General features: G+C 44.3%; 1 protein-coding gene across 3 annotated transcripts in view; it reads right to left on the reverse strand.

Moving 5' to 3' along the window:
- The window catches only part of ABCC5 (ATP binding cassette subfamily C member 5), a 73,800-nt gene that overhangs the window by 24,149 nt on the left and 36,706 nt on the right, over nt 1–12,945 (reverse strand). For all 3 annotated transcript variants that reach the window (XR_013998813.1, XM_081137681.1, XM_081137682.1), the window contains exons 10-16: nt 12,546–12,653; nt 8,825–9,181; nt 5,143–5,214; nt 4,044–4,168; nt 3,852–3,924; nt 2,034–2,237; nt 1,049–1,192 (exon numbers count right to left, since the gene is read on the reverse strand). Coding sequence is in view for 2 of the 3 variants with exons in the window: in XM_081137681.1 (XP_080993807.1) it covers nt 1,049–1,192; nt 2,034–2,237; nt 3,852–3,924; nt 4,044–4,168; nt 5,143–5,214; nt 8,825–9,181; nt 12,546–12,653 (1,083 nt within the window). In the remaining variant the exon portion in view is untranslated. The remainder of the gene's footprint in view (nt 1–1,048; nt 1,193–2,033; nt 2,238–3,851; nt 3,925–4,043; nt 4,169–5,142; nt 5,215–8,824; nt 9,182–12,545; nt 12,654–12,945) is intronic.

The raw sequence follows: 12,945 nt of genomic DNA on the forward strand, positions 1-12,945 counted from the left end.
TTAGCAAGCTGCTTAACTTTCCCGATCTTCCATTTCCTCAGCTGTAAAAGTGAGGGATAATCGTACTTTGCTACAGAGCTTTATTTAAATAATAAAATAGGATGACATCTATGAAGTGCCTAATCTAGGAACTGGGACATAGTAGTTGTTAGTTAATGAGTGCCAACTCAGCAGCCAGGACTCCCTGGATCATTTTCAAACGTATGCCACGATTAATTTCTCTTCCCTGGGTCCTTATTCACTTGTTTATTGAAAAAGGAGCTTCATATGCTTCAGCCAGAATTGATGGAGTTTTTGAAACTAAACTATGACTGAACAACGAACACATTGTGGACCCTGTAAAAAAAAAATCTAACCGAAAGTAACCTCACAGGGTGATCTAAACATTAAAATTCCTAACTAGGCAGGTCACAGTGGGTAGTGATGCCCCAGGCCCACAACCTCTGTGTAAAAGGTTGTCAAAGCCCTGTCCGTCGTTCTAGTGCATCTAGATTAACAAACCTCTAAATGCCAGAAATCAGTCTTTTCCCAGCCCCCTCTAAAGCTAACCACCCTCAAGAGAGCACATCCTCTTGTTAACTGTCATCTAATCTAATCTCTGCCTTGCATTCTCCCACCTTCATGTAGCCTTCCTTATGTTCCCTCCTTAATTCCAAATGTATAAAGGAATCTGCAAACTGGCATTCCCCAGAGCACTTGAGACCTTGCTTCCCAGCAGTGTCATCAGTTTGGCTCAAACAAATTCATAAAAATTCTCTGCAGGTTTGGATGTTTCTTCCTTCGACAACACAGAGAGCCCATGCTGTTCTCCTTGTCACTGCCTCATAAGTTCTCAGTGACAGAAGTCCTTGGCTCACCAGCCCCACAATCCTGCTCTCCTAGAGTAGAACTAGTATGTGAACCAAAGCACAGCAGTCTGGTCATCAGAATATAGGACTCCGCCAATAAGACACAGGCACTGAATTCAGCTGAGGCCCGGCCATCATTCAGTAAGGTCAGGCCTCCCTTGATAGAAAGGAGATGCATACAAACGCCATATGACTCTTACCTCAATTGGGGGTGTCTCTCCCAGCAACAGGTTATTAAAAATGGTAGCATAATCACCATTTAGATTCATCAGTTCCTCATGGGTCCCCCTTTCTGTAATACAGCCCTCTTTCATGAAAATCACTTTGTCACAATCAGCCAGGTACTAGAGACAAAGGCAGGGAGAACATGGTGTTGATGATATTTGTGCAAATGCATCCAATCACTCATACCTTAGCCTAGCGGTCTTACCTGGGAGTGATTGAGCCCCCCAGAGGACATCTAGCAATATCTGGAGACACTGTTGGTTGTTACAATTGGGAGGACAGAGGCCAGGGATGCCTAGGACAGCCCCCCACATCAAAGAGCTATGTGGCCCAAAATGTCAACAGTGCCAAGACTGAGAACTTCTGCTTTAGTTTATTGTGCCTTGTGATGTAGTTCCAAGTGCAGTTCCTCCAGTTTTTGACGTAAATCTACTGGTGGAGCCACAGGAACCTTGTATTAAACTTCATACCCTTTTACTACATTTCAAAGTACATACAATTAACTTTCTGCGGCAGAATGAGGGGGTTAACCCACAAACTTGACAACATATGCAAAGCAAATGGCAACATTCTTGAGCTGCTCTCCAAAGTGGCTGCTGAATGACAGAGGGAGAAGACCTTGTTTTCCCTAAACAGTCCCCACTGAAATCAACATGATGCTTTTCACACTATCTCAGACCCAAACTCTATTTTCAGCCTATCCCTTTTACTTACTAATTTACGTGCAGAAGCTAACATGCTCCAAGGATCTCTGATTCAGATAGCCACCTAGTACACTGGTACAACAAGCTTTATTGGTATAGTGGGCCAGGCAGCTATTTGCTGAGAAAATGAATACCGATGGTTCCAAGAACTTCTAGGAGACCACAAAGGTACCTAAAAGGATCAAGCAGCCTTCCTCCCTGTCTCTGATTTCTCAAGCCACAGTGGGCAGCCTGGGGAAGGAAGAAAGCACCATACCTGTAGCTGGTGGGTAACAAACAGAACCGTCTTGGACTTGAGGTGCTTCTGGATAGCGCTGTTGAAGATGTGGTTGCCCACATGGGCATCTAAGGCACTGAGGGGGTCATCTAGGATGTAGATGTCCCGGTCACTATACAAGGCCCGGGCAAGGCTGATCCTTTGGCGCTGCCCACCACTCAGGTTGGTTCCTCGCTCGCCAATCTACAGGAACCCAGAAAGCATAGTGAAGTCGCCAGCTCAAGTCTAGAACTGAGCTTAGTGATCACCCCAGTGACCCCTCCTCTCCTCCACCCAAAGTGTCTCCTTCTACTGAATTCCCCACCTGGATGAGAGGCCACTATGACCCTCCAGGGCCCTCAAAGGAACTGGGGGAGTCAGCCCAGATGCCTCCTTCTCTCCCACAATCATCTGGTTACTAAGCAATCCTCATCTGGCCTTGCCACTCCCCCTGGACACCCCACTCCAGTCCATTCTCTGTGGGCAGAATGAGCTTTCCAAAACACAAAGCGACCATGTCTCACCCTTGCTTAAAACTCTTCAAGAGCCCTGAAGGATAGAATCGAAACAATCAAACATGGCATACAAAGCAGGTTCCCCAGCAGCTCTCAGCATCCATTGCCAACCCCCCTGGCACACCCTGGGATCTAAGCCATTTTAAATTGTGTGTATATTATAAACACACATGACTACTGTCATGCCTTTTCCCGAACTATGTCAGCTCAGTTCTGGCATCCTCTCCTCTGCAAAACCTCCTCTCGCTTTTCTTCACTAACACTCAAAAGAAAGGGGAAGCTTTTTCATTAGCTTGTTTTGTGCCTCATGTGTGGGTGTCCCATCTGCTCCAAGGTAAGCTTTCTCAGGGCGCAGGCTGTCTTATTCCTTTGTATTCCCAACACCCAAAAGTGTCTGCACATGCAGGTGGCACACAACAAGCACCTGATAAACATTACTAAGTGGACAAGTGAATATATCAATTGTCAAATGGTAATGGGCCCTGTAATTTTAAAAAGTCTTGTCCTTAAAAAAACATTTAGTTAATTCAAAGGTTTTCACGCTTGAGCAGGTATCAGAGTTACCTGCAGGGCTTATAAAAAGAGGTTGTTGGGCCCCACCCCTAGAGTTTCTGATTCAGTAGGTCTGGAGAGGGGCATTGACATTTCTAACAAGTTCCCAGTGTCACAGATGCTGCTGATCTGGGGATCTTGATCTGAAGGCAGTACTAATTCAACTATTTACCAAATCTGGTTTGAGAGATTTAACTAAAGTCAGCTGAATACAAGTGCCAGCCCCAGAGACCTCCAGAGCTGGTCATGGGAGATGTCTGAAGACTCAAAACACCAGTTCCAAAGACCCAGCTCTGGAAACTGCTCCAGGGCAGAAAGAACCAAAGAAAGAGGGATTTATGCAGCGGCCTCTTTCTTTCTAATGGAAGAGGGCTCTCTACAGGCTGTATCTGAGCTGAGCAATGAGGCTGGCAGAATGAGGTTCAGGGAAGAAGCTCAATGCGCACATGCTTGACTCATGTTTTTAAAAATGAATACTGTAGAAAATATGAACTCTGAACCAACAATGGGATTTTGTTTAAAATCCATCTATTTATATGCTTAAACAGGTAAGTCTTGACACTTGACACCCCTGCCCTAAGGCACAAATGCTTTCCAACATAAAGTCCTAGTGAAAGTGAACCTCACTGCGTAGGTTTTTTCCCCCATGCATTTAAGAGCCCTGGGAGGTGGCTCTGGTATAGCCCTGCCACCCTTCTCCCAGGATCCTCTCTGCTACATACATGCCCAATCAGGAGCAAAAGGCTTGTACCTCGGTCAGGTCACTGTTGGGGAGAATGGCCAGGTCAGGCCTCAGGCAGCAGCTGTTCAGCACGGAGTTGTATCTGAAGAACATAAAGAGATCCAGCATCAGAATGCGGCTGGAGCTGAGCCTGTGGCTTGGGCTGCCTTGCGTCTCACACAGCCAACACAGAAAGTATGACAGAAACCAAGCACTCCTTGCCTTTCTTCATCAAATTCCTTCCCAAAGAGGATGTTGTCTCTCAGAGAGGCATTGAGGATCCAGGCCTGCTGGGCCACGTAAGCGAAGGTTCCACTGACTGCAATGCTGCCCTCTAGAAGTGTCATCTGGGGAGACAGACACCATCCAATGGCATCAGAGTGCAAAACCATCATGCTAAGCCAAAAGAACCCCCCACATTCCACAGTGAAGTTGAAAGTTTTGGAAATTTCCTTGGATGCTTTTTGGACCCAAAGTCATACCTCACCTTTGTTCCACAGAGAGCTGCAGCAGCAAAGAAAATCCAAGGTCTCCTTGCTTATGTGTGATGGGAGCCCAGCACAACTCAAGACTTGAATGAACCAACACTTCATTCAGCAACCTATGAGCTACTCTATATCTTTTCTTCCTAACTGCAAACTGTTTTAATTAAGGGAAGCACAAGAGGAAGGCCCTTTCAGAATCTTCTGGGGAGTATGCTGTAAGGATTTACAGCCTCAATTTCAGGACTGGCCAACTCATCTACAGAATTAATCCAGGCTATTGGATAGAGCAGCTGCTTGTGTAAAATGAGGACCAAAGGAAAAAAAATTCCAGTTCGACATCAACTAGTATTATAGAGTATCCATACAGTGATGGCAAACCCTCCCCTCCAACATGAAGAAACTACATGATGAGCCATTCACTTTGAATTGTGTTTTCAGTCATGGTAATTGATATGAATTGATTTATCCATTTTATCTTCTTTCAGGGTTCCTTTTGGGACTGACTGTTGACAATTTGTCTTGGGTGAGGGATGCTATAACTTGGAACAAAGTTTCAGTAACCAGCCTGTGTAGTTCTTACACATATAAGCTTGTCCTCTCAAATACTGTAATATACAGTGTATACATACAGGTGATCACTAAGCCCGCTTCCAGGCACAATGCTGTTTAGGGGTGGGAATGCAGTGGGGGTGGGGGGAGGGGAGATGCAGAGGAAGGGTTCATTTTGTTTCTAATTTTCCTGATTCTCTTCAGGAAATAAATTCATTTTTCCTGAGACCCTTGCTAAGCAGAGTTCAAAGAAGCAGAAAATGCCAAGGACAATAACAAAATCTTACCTGGCCTAAAATGGCTGAGATGAGAGAGGTTTTTCCACTTCCCACACTGCCACAGATTCCAACCAGCTTACCCTGGGAAAAAGCACAGAGCGATCGGGAAGGTCATCAAAGGACTACTGATCACTCATCTCCAGGGACTTCCTATTTCTTTGAGGAAAAACACATTAACTACAGTTCATCAGTATGAAAACTGCCTCTCTTCTCTCTTTTCTCTTAACCTCTTTTCTCTCTTGTCAGCCACCTACTTCATAGGGTTTCTGTAGAGGTGCAGTAAGGTAGCAGATGTACAAGCTTATGGAAAAATTAAATATGCCACACACATTAAGGTATCCCATATCACTTTTAAAAAGACCCAGTCCCTTTCCTACTTTGCTGGTAATCTGTGTTTTTTGATTGTTTATTTTGTTGTTGTTTTTGGAAGAGAGAACAGAACTCATTTTAAAAAGTTATTTTATTATGATTTTTTTCTCTAGGGCCTATAAATTATTTTCAATAAAAACTACGTTTATTGTTGCTTCCACTTTTCTATAAAACATTTCCGAGACTGAGGAATCTCTATACCATCAATCCCACATAAAAGTGAAAAACCAAGCCTATGATTAACTGAATATCCTCAGCCAAAATAATGTGTTCTCAATGGGCAGTGGTAAAAGTTCTCAAGAACAGAGAGATGATTTTAACAGGGCCTTTTGTTTAGCAGCCTTGTATTGGATGAAGTATCACAGCAAAGGAAGGAATGAGGACTGGTGGGTAGAGAGCATGGATTCTGGAGGCAGATCAAGACATCATTTTGATCTGAATCCCAACTTCACTAGCACTTGACAATTGTTTGCTCTTGGCCTTGTTGCTTAAACTAATACTGTCTCTCCCAATGGGCTTTGAACAACTTGAAGAAAGGAGTTATCCTTGTAGAACCAAGTACTTAATAAAAGTATGTGGGACAAACAAAGTTTTTATATGGTCCAGGAGTTTGGAAGATTACAGTGTGGTAGTAATGAGAAGACCAAATCATGATTCAATCTCTGCTCAGGTCAGTTAGGTTTACACAAAGAAAACTCTGCTCTGATAACTGAATGGTGACTAAAGGAGACATCAATGAAGTAAGTGAGACATCAGAAGACATTAAGTTCCCTTCCCCTCCCTAAAGAGCAGGTGTCAGGAGAATTATGGTCTCTCTCTTCAAAGAGCTCAAGTTCTGTGGGCTCTAAAGGGCAGAAGGAGGATCAGTAGAAAGTAGGAGAGTGAATTTCCACTATGAGGAATAATCCACTAATACAGAGCTGATTAGCAATGTGATAGAGCTGCCTCAATAATCACATCACTATTCAATAAGAAGCCTGTTAAGAGCTAACTGAAGTTTGGAGGACTTGAATGCCCTCCAAACAACCACTAGTTGTTTCCAGTGGTCTCACCAAGGACCATCTCCCCATTTAGTTATAGCTTTCAAGAGCTGGGAGCTTTTCATTCTCCTGCAGTCCAGCTCTGGATCTGTGTGACATGCTTCTAGTCAGTTGCTGACTCGATATACAACACATTAGAACCCAGTACCCCCTACTTCCAGTGATGGAGGTAAACATTTCTTACCACCACCCTTGGTCCAAGGCACCCTAATGTTTCCCCTGGGTTAATGGTTCTCCTTGCTTCCTTCCTGTTTCCCTACATACTCTTCTGAATACAGAAGCTAGAATGTTTCTCTCCTACATAAGTCAGGCCACATTATTCTTCTGCTTCAAACCGTCAATGGCTTCTCTTTGCACTCAGAGTAAAGCCAAAGTTGTTGCAGGAGGCTCCAGCACCTCCCTCCCTCTCTGCCAGGGGCATCTGCTAGCTACTTTCTCCTGTGCTCAGTCTGTTCCAGTAATAGACCTCAGGGTCTCTGAGCTTCTGTTCCCTCTGCCAGGAATGCTCTTCTTCCCCAGATAGCCACATGACTCATTCCCTCACCCCTGCAGGTCTTTGCTCAAACAAGCCCTACCACCTTCTGACATACAATATACAGTAGTCTCCTCTATCTGCGGTTTCCTTTTCTGTGGTTTCAGTTACTTGTAGTCAACTGTGGTCCAAAAATATTAAATGGAAAATTCTGGAAATAAATAATTCCTAAGTTTCAAATAGTGTACCAATCTGACTACTGTGATGAGATCTCATACAGTCCTGCTCTGTCCTGCCCTGGATGTGAATCATCCCTTTGCCGAGAGGGTTTATGCTGTATGTGCTCCCTGCCCCTTAAGTCACTTAGCCGTCTGGTTATCAGATGGACTCAACTTAAACATGTTAAAGACCCGCTGTAAAGTGCTTCCTGTAAGTGAAATGGTGAAAATTCTGGACTTAAAGAAAAAAATTGTATGTAGAGGTTACTAAAATCTACGGTAAGAACAAATCTTCCACCCTTGTTATTGTGAATAAGGAAACAGAAATTCATGCTAGTTTTCCTGTTATACCTTAAACTGTAAAAGTTATGGCCACAAGTGCATGATATGCCTTAGTTAAGATAGAAGAGGCATTAAAGTTTTGGGCAGAAGACATGAACAGAAAACATAATCTGAATGACAGCAATGTGTTACACCAAAAGCACTGAGCTACATGAAGACTTCAGCAAGGGATCCCTGAAACAAGGGACACCAGCCATTGCCTGTAAGTAAGGGAGGGTTACACAGATTCAGGAATAGGTTTGGTCTGAAAAATATAAAAATTACTGGAGAGAGACCCACCTCATTTACATAACTTTTATTACAGTATAGGGCATAATTGCTCTATTTAATTAGTTATTATTATTAATCTCTTACTGTGCCTCATTTATATATTAAACTTTATCACAAGTATGTTTGTATAGGAAAAACCACTAGGGGTCAGCACTATCTGAGGGTTCATGAATTTACAGGGGGTCTTGGAACATAGCCCCCACTTGTTTACTGTCTGTCTTTGCCCACTAGAATGTAAGCTCCAAGAGGAGAGAAATTTTTGTCTGTTTGGTTTTCCCCCACTATATCCCAGCCCTACAACAGTGCCTGGCATAGGGTTGGTACTCAAAAATGGCTGTTAAATGGGTGAATGTATTACCACATCTGGGACCCTCTGAATGATGTAGCCCTCAACGTGGTGCTGGCTCCCAGTCATATTCTGTACTTTAAAAACCTTGAGCCAGGAGTGTCTGTTCCAGCCACTTTTTAAAGGAGGGCCTCTGAGAGACTGCAGTCCTGTGCTGCCTGGGCTGTGATATCATATGCCATGCGATCCTTTACTTGCATTAAAAATAAACAATCACAACAGAATTGTCGATAATAACAACACTGAGAATACCTATTACATTCCAGGTTCCGTGTTGTGCACAGCCTAGTGATAATGAGAAGCTTACACAGAGTTATAATCACCAGAAACAATGATTACAGCTCACATACAACTACAATAACCAGAAATCTATTCAGGGCAAAATCTTGGAAAATCCACATGAATGCTTCATTTCCTTGCTTATAAAATGAGTATCTCATGAGACCAGTTGTTATTCATTTCTATTGTTAAACGCCTAAATATTCCCTTTAGAGTGGAGTTGGCCAAAATTGCTCATTGGTTCAAAATCACTCCCAGCCACAAAAGAACTTGGCTAAGAGGAAGGGCAGCTGCCTGCTCTTGCCAGAATAGACACCTGGTGGACAGACAGGGAGCGGGGAGGCTCAGCGGTTACCTCTTCGATTTCCAGGTCGACGCTGTACAGCGTCCTCTGCAGGCGGAGGCTCCCCAGGTAGATGTGCTTGCCCTCTTCCTCCTCGGGACTGGGCCGCTCGTCGCTGTCCAGGAGGAGGCGGCCCTTCTGCTCTGCCAGCGCCGCCTGGTGCTCGGTGTGCTCCAGCTGCCTCCCCTTCTCTTTCTTGCCCCTGGCAGCCCTCTTGTCTTTTTTCGTTTTGGGGGTCAGCTTGGGTGAGTTCTGGATACTGGAGTGGGAGGAGTCCCATGCCAAGGTGGCATTTTTCACCTCTATCTTGATGTGAGGACTGGCTGGCTTTTTCTTTATCATGTGAACCTCTTCCATCAGAAACAAACTCTGATAGGAGTTGTGAGAGAGGTGCAAAGATGAGACACTGGATCAAGACCAGGGAGACAAGCCTAGGGCGTACACTCACGCAGCAAAACACATCAGGCTATACAGTGGAAGGAAGCTGAAGGGCAAAAGGTAGCTCATTAGTGTAGCCCAACCTCAGGCCCAGCAAGAGGTCACGGGGGTGTGGGGACACCCTCAGCAGGGACAGGGGCCTTGTCAATGGCCTAACACTCCACACTATAATTACATGCCATAGCTTTTCATTTTCTACCAGTCTCATGTGACCAAAGGACATTTAACTTTAACTAGCCCATATGTGGGCCCTGTTCTCACCCATGGATTGCTGAGTAGCGGTGGGAAAATGGCAAGCAGAAAAACCAAAGAGCATGCTGCTCTCCTACACAGACCCTCATCGCTCTGTTTCCCATCCAGACCGCTCCTGCAGAACCTCAAAGCCTGTGCGCTTCCCTCACCCACAACATGGCACATGTTTAGGGGGAGAGACTGACCTGAGATCATGACCAGGCCTAGCTTGCTCAGGTTAGAAAGAAGGGCCTAAAGTTTTGTTGACGGTAGAGCACACCTTCTTGCCAATAAGTTCTCATGTCTTCAGAATCCTGCCTTGGAACTTGAGAAAACTCAAACCACCAAAGGAATGGACTTGTGTGGAAGTGAAGGGTATCCCCTCAGAAACATCCTTGGGAAGAGAACGAAACTCCTTCCCCACACATTCCTGGAGTCCTACTGAGTTCTGTGAGGAAGAAAACTGGAAGGCTTGAAAAGCTAAGTGTTCCTGAAATCAGATCTGAAACACTGACCAGAATAAATCTCCGCCCATGACTCTGAACCCCTTCTGACAACTCCCTTAAACCAGTGGTCTTCTCTACAGAACAGTATCCCAATTGGAGTACCGATATGATAAAAACATATTTCTTAAATAAAAAAATTTTAAACATTAGAAAGTCTTTAGAGAAAAAATGATTTCTCAGGGTCAGAACTCTCCACTTAGTTACTGAGAACCCCTAACTAGTTTAAAGTGTGCAGGTGTTACTCAATCATCATACAATCCCCCTCCCCGAAAGCAAACCCTTTCTGACAGATCCGAAACTCCTAAACTTGCTCTTTTCCTCCCTTAGATTGCCACACCTCCTATTTAATCCTACTCTCCAATCTTCCCAGAAGTGGCATGGTTCTAAATCTCCTAGATAAAAAGAAAACAAAAGAAATCTCCTAGATAATCTTCACACTTAGTCAACGTCAGGTTTAGTTCTGGGAAACAGCTGTTAGTTTCATTAGTTCAGAGCCTCCCTGAAAGACTGAGCTAAGAATAACTTGCAAATAGTCACCACCTTCACACAGTAAACCATACGCTGACGGGATTCCCATCACTGCTCTCCCCTAAAGAGTTACTAAAAGGACCTTTTAAACCTCAGCAGATTATTTAAAAAGGTGCTTGGGTCTCTAGTTTACACAGCTCCTTCCCCACGTTTCCTTCCCACAGGCTCCGTGCAGCCCTGCACCCTCCCAGGAGGATTTCAGCTTCGGGTCATTCTGCCAGGAGGTGCTGAGTCGAAACACGTGAATTTATATCTACTCGGATTTGCACCCGCCAGTACAACAGAATCTTAGAGACGCAGAAACCACAGACCTCAACTTTACCGCAGGACAACGACCATCGAAACACTACCCTCATTCCCCCTCGGGAGAATCAACTCAGAATGTACTTGTTAAGCAGAAGTGACTACGTGCAGGGCTGCCGGCGAACATACAGGATGATGGCAGATAAACAGTGAATAATTTGTCAGTGTAAGTATGTCCCATGCAATTATTAAATGGATGTTCTGTGCCTTTACTTGCTAAAGCTGGCAACCTTATACTGGTGACAGTCAGAAGAGTCACAGGGTCGCTTCTCACAGCCTTTCTACAGAGTGTCATCCTCCTAGGAGAAGGGGAGGGCAGAAGGAGGCTGGGAAGGAGGAGACTGCCAAGAGGAACAGGACAGAAAGGGACTGAAGTCTCATGGGGCACATAATAAAGCTGTGGCTGATTGTGCTTCCTTTATGAACTCTGAAGCTTCCTGAAAAGAGGAAGGAGCTACGATGAGAAAGGCCACCTGCTAATACAAGTCCTCTCTAGTAAGTGAAGGGAAGAGAGCTCTTGAGAAACAAGGGGAAAACAAATCTATACCACAAACTCCCATTTCTACATCCAAAATGTCACCAAATCCACTCACTAACAAGGAGGGGGACACACATCTATAGTCAAATCATTTTCCTTCTTCCCTGACTGGATATTGTGGGTTCAGCAAAATAAAGGTCTGGTTACAATTAGACCATTTCTTTTTATATGGTTCTGGCTCTTAGCCTTCTAGCAGCCAGGTTGGGGTGAGGGAGGGCAGGGGTTGGGGGTGCATTCTTAAACAAAATTCACCTAGTTAACCATAAACGAGTAAAATATAAAAAATCTTGGGAAGCTATTCTTCATTCTTCTTAAGAGGTAAACACAATTTGTTTTCTCCTGAACATCCAAGGTAATGATATTAATCCCTCCAACACCTGAGCCTCAAGCCTTCCAGCCACTAGCATTGCTTGTTTTACAGCAGGAGTGCAGGAGCTGCTCTGCAGTGGCTTTGCCAAGGAATCCCCGCCCATGCCGGTGCTGTTCCTTTTCTTTTTTTAAAGTATTAACCACTTTCAAATATCTACCTCCCTCCACCCTCCCAAATATACCTCCCTCTCACACCATGTATAGTATTATTATGGAGGCACAAAGAACACAGTCAGGGCATGACCAATAAACCACCCCAGAAAAACACCTGGTACTTCTGCATTCCTCAACATGATCTAGTTTTACAACTACCCCATGTCACTGGAGTCCCTGCATCATAAGTGGCAACCACAGGCCAGGAAAAGGAAAGTATCAAAAACGGCTTAGCATACTGACCAATCAAAATGAGGGTAGCATTTTGGTAGAGGTAGACGGTAGGTCAAGGTGAGAAAAAGCTGATAGTCACCTGACAGTTTTGATCCTCTAGGTTTGAATCATTTAAGGGCCCTGTAAGTTACAACATACATCCATGTCGGGTCCAGGCAGAGGGACTAGCTCTCAAGAGAAATACTGAAATACAGGGGACCCAAAACTAGGGGGGCCATCTACAGAAGGTAAAAATTCATTTATGTGAAAAGGTAACTAGTTCCTTCCCTAAGTCAGTCTCCACTGGCCCCTTTCTTACCAACCTGCCAAAAGTCTAAAGCTGAACAAAAGCCGAATGCAGCCAGCCTGTGAGCCTGTGTGGCCTACTGGGACAAAGGCAGCAGTCAGTTTTGCCAGGGACGCTCCTGACGTGGAGGAGAGGGGAGCCACTTACCTTAAATCTGTCGACAGCAACTGATGCTTCTGAGAGGGATTTTACTGAGAACGGAGTTACTTTCAAAGCAAAAGTCATGGAATTGAAGACAGTCACCACTGTGAAAGCCTAAAAAGAAGAAGAAGAAGAAAAGGAGCCTGACTAGCCTATTCAACCAAAATCATAAGAAATCATCAATTTCCCTTCAGTTTAAGGAAGGGTACAACTTGACTGTCAAATGTTGGCATGAATCAGATACCTTTTTTTAAAGGTAGAGTTTTTATGAGTCCTTCCATTAAATTTTGCAGTAAGTCTAAACCACAGGATGATCTATATTCTTAGAATTAAACCCAAAGTCAAGTTGACTAAACACAACCCATCCATTATTTATGCATTAGGGCTGAATCTTCACTCTTCCACT

The sequence above is a fragment of the Miniopterus schreibersii genome, assembly GCF_964146895.1.
Source record: "Miniopterus schreibersii genome assembly, chromosome: 5".
In the NCBI taxonomy this organism is placed as follows: Eukaryota; Metazoa; Chordata; class Mammalia; order Chiroptera; family Miniopteridae; genus Miniopterus; species Miniopterus schreibersii.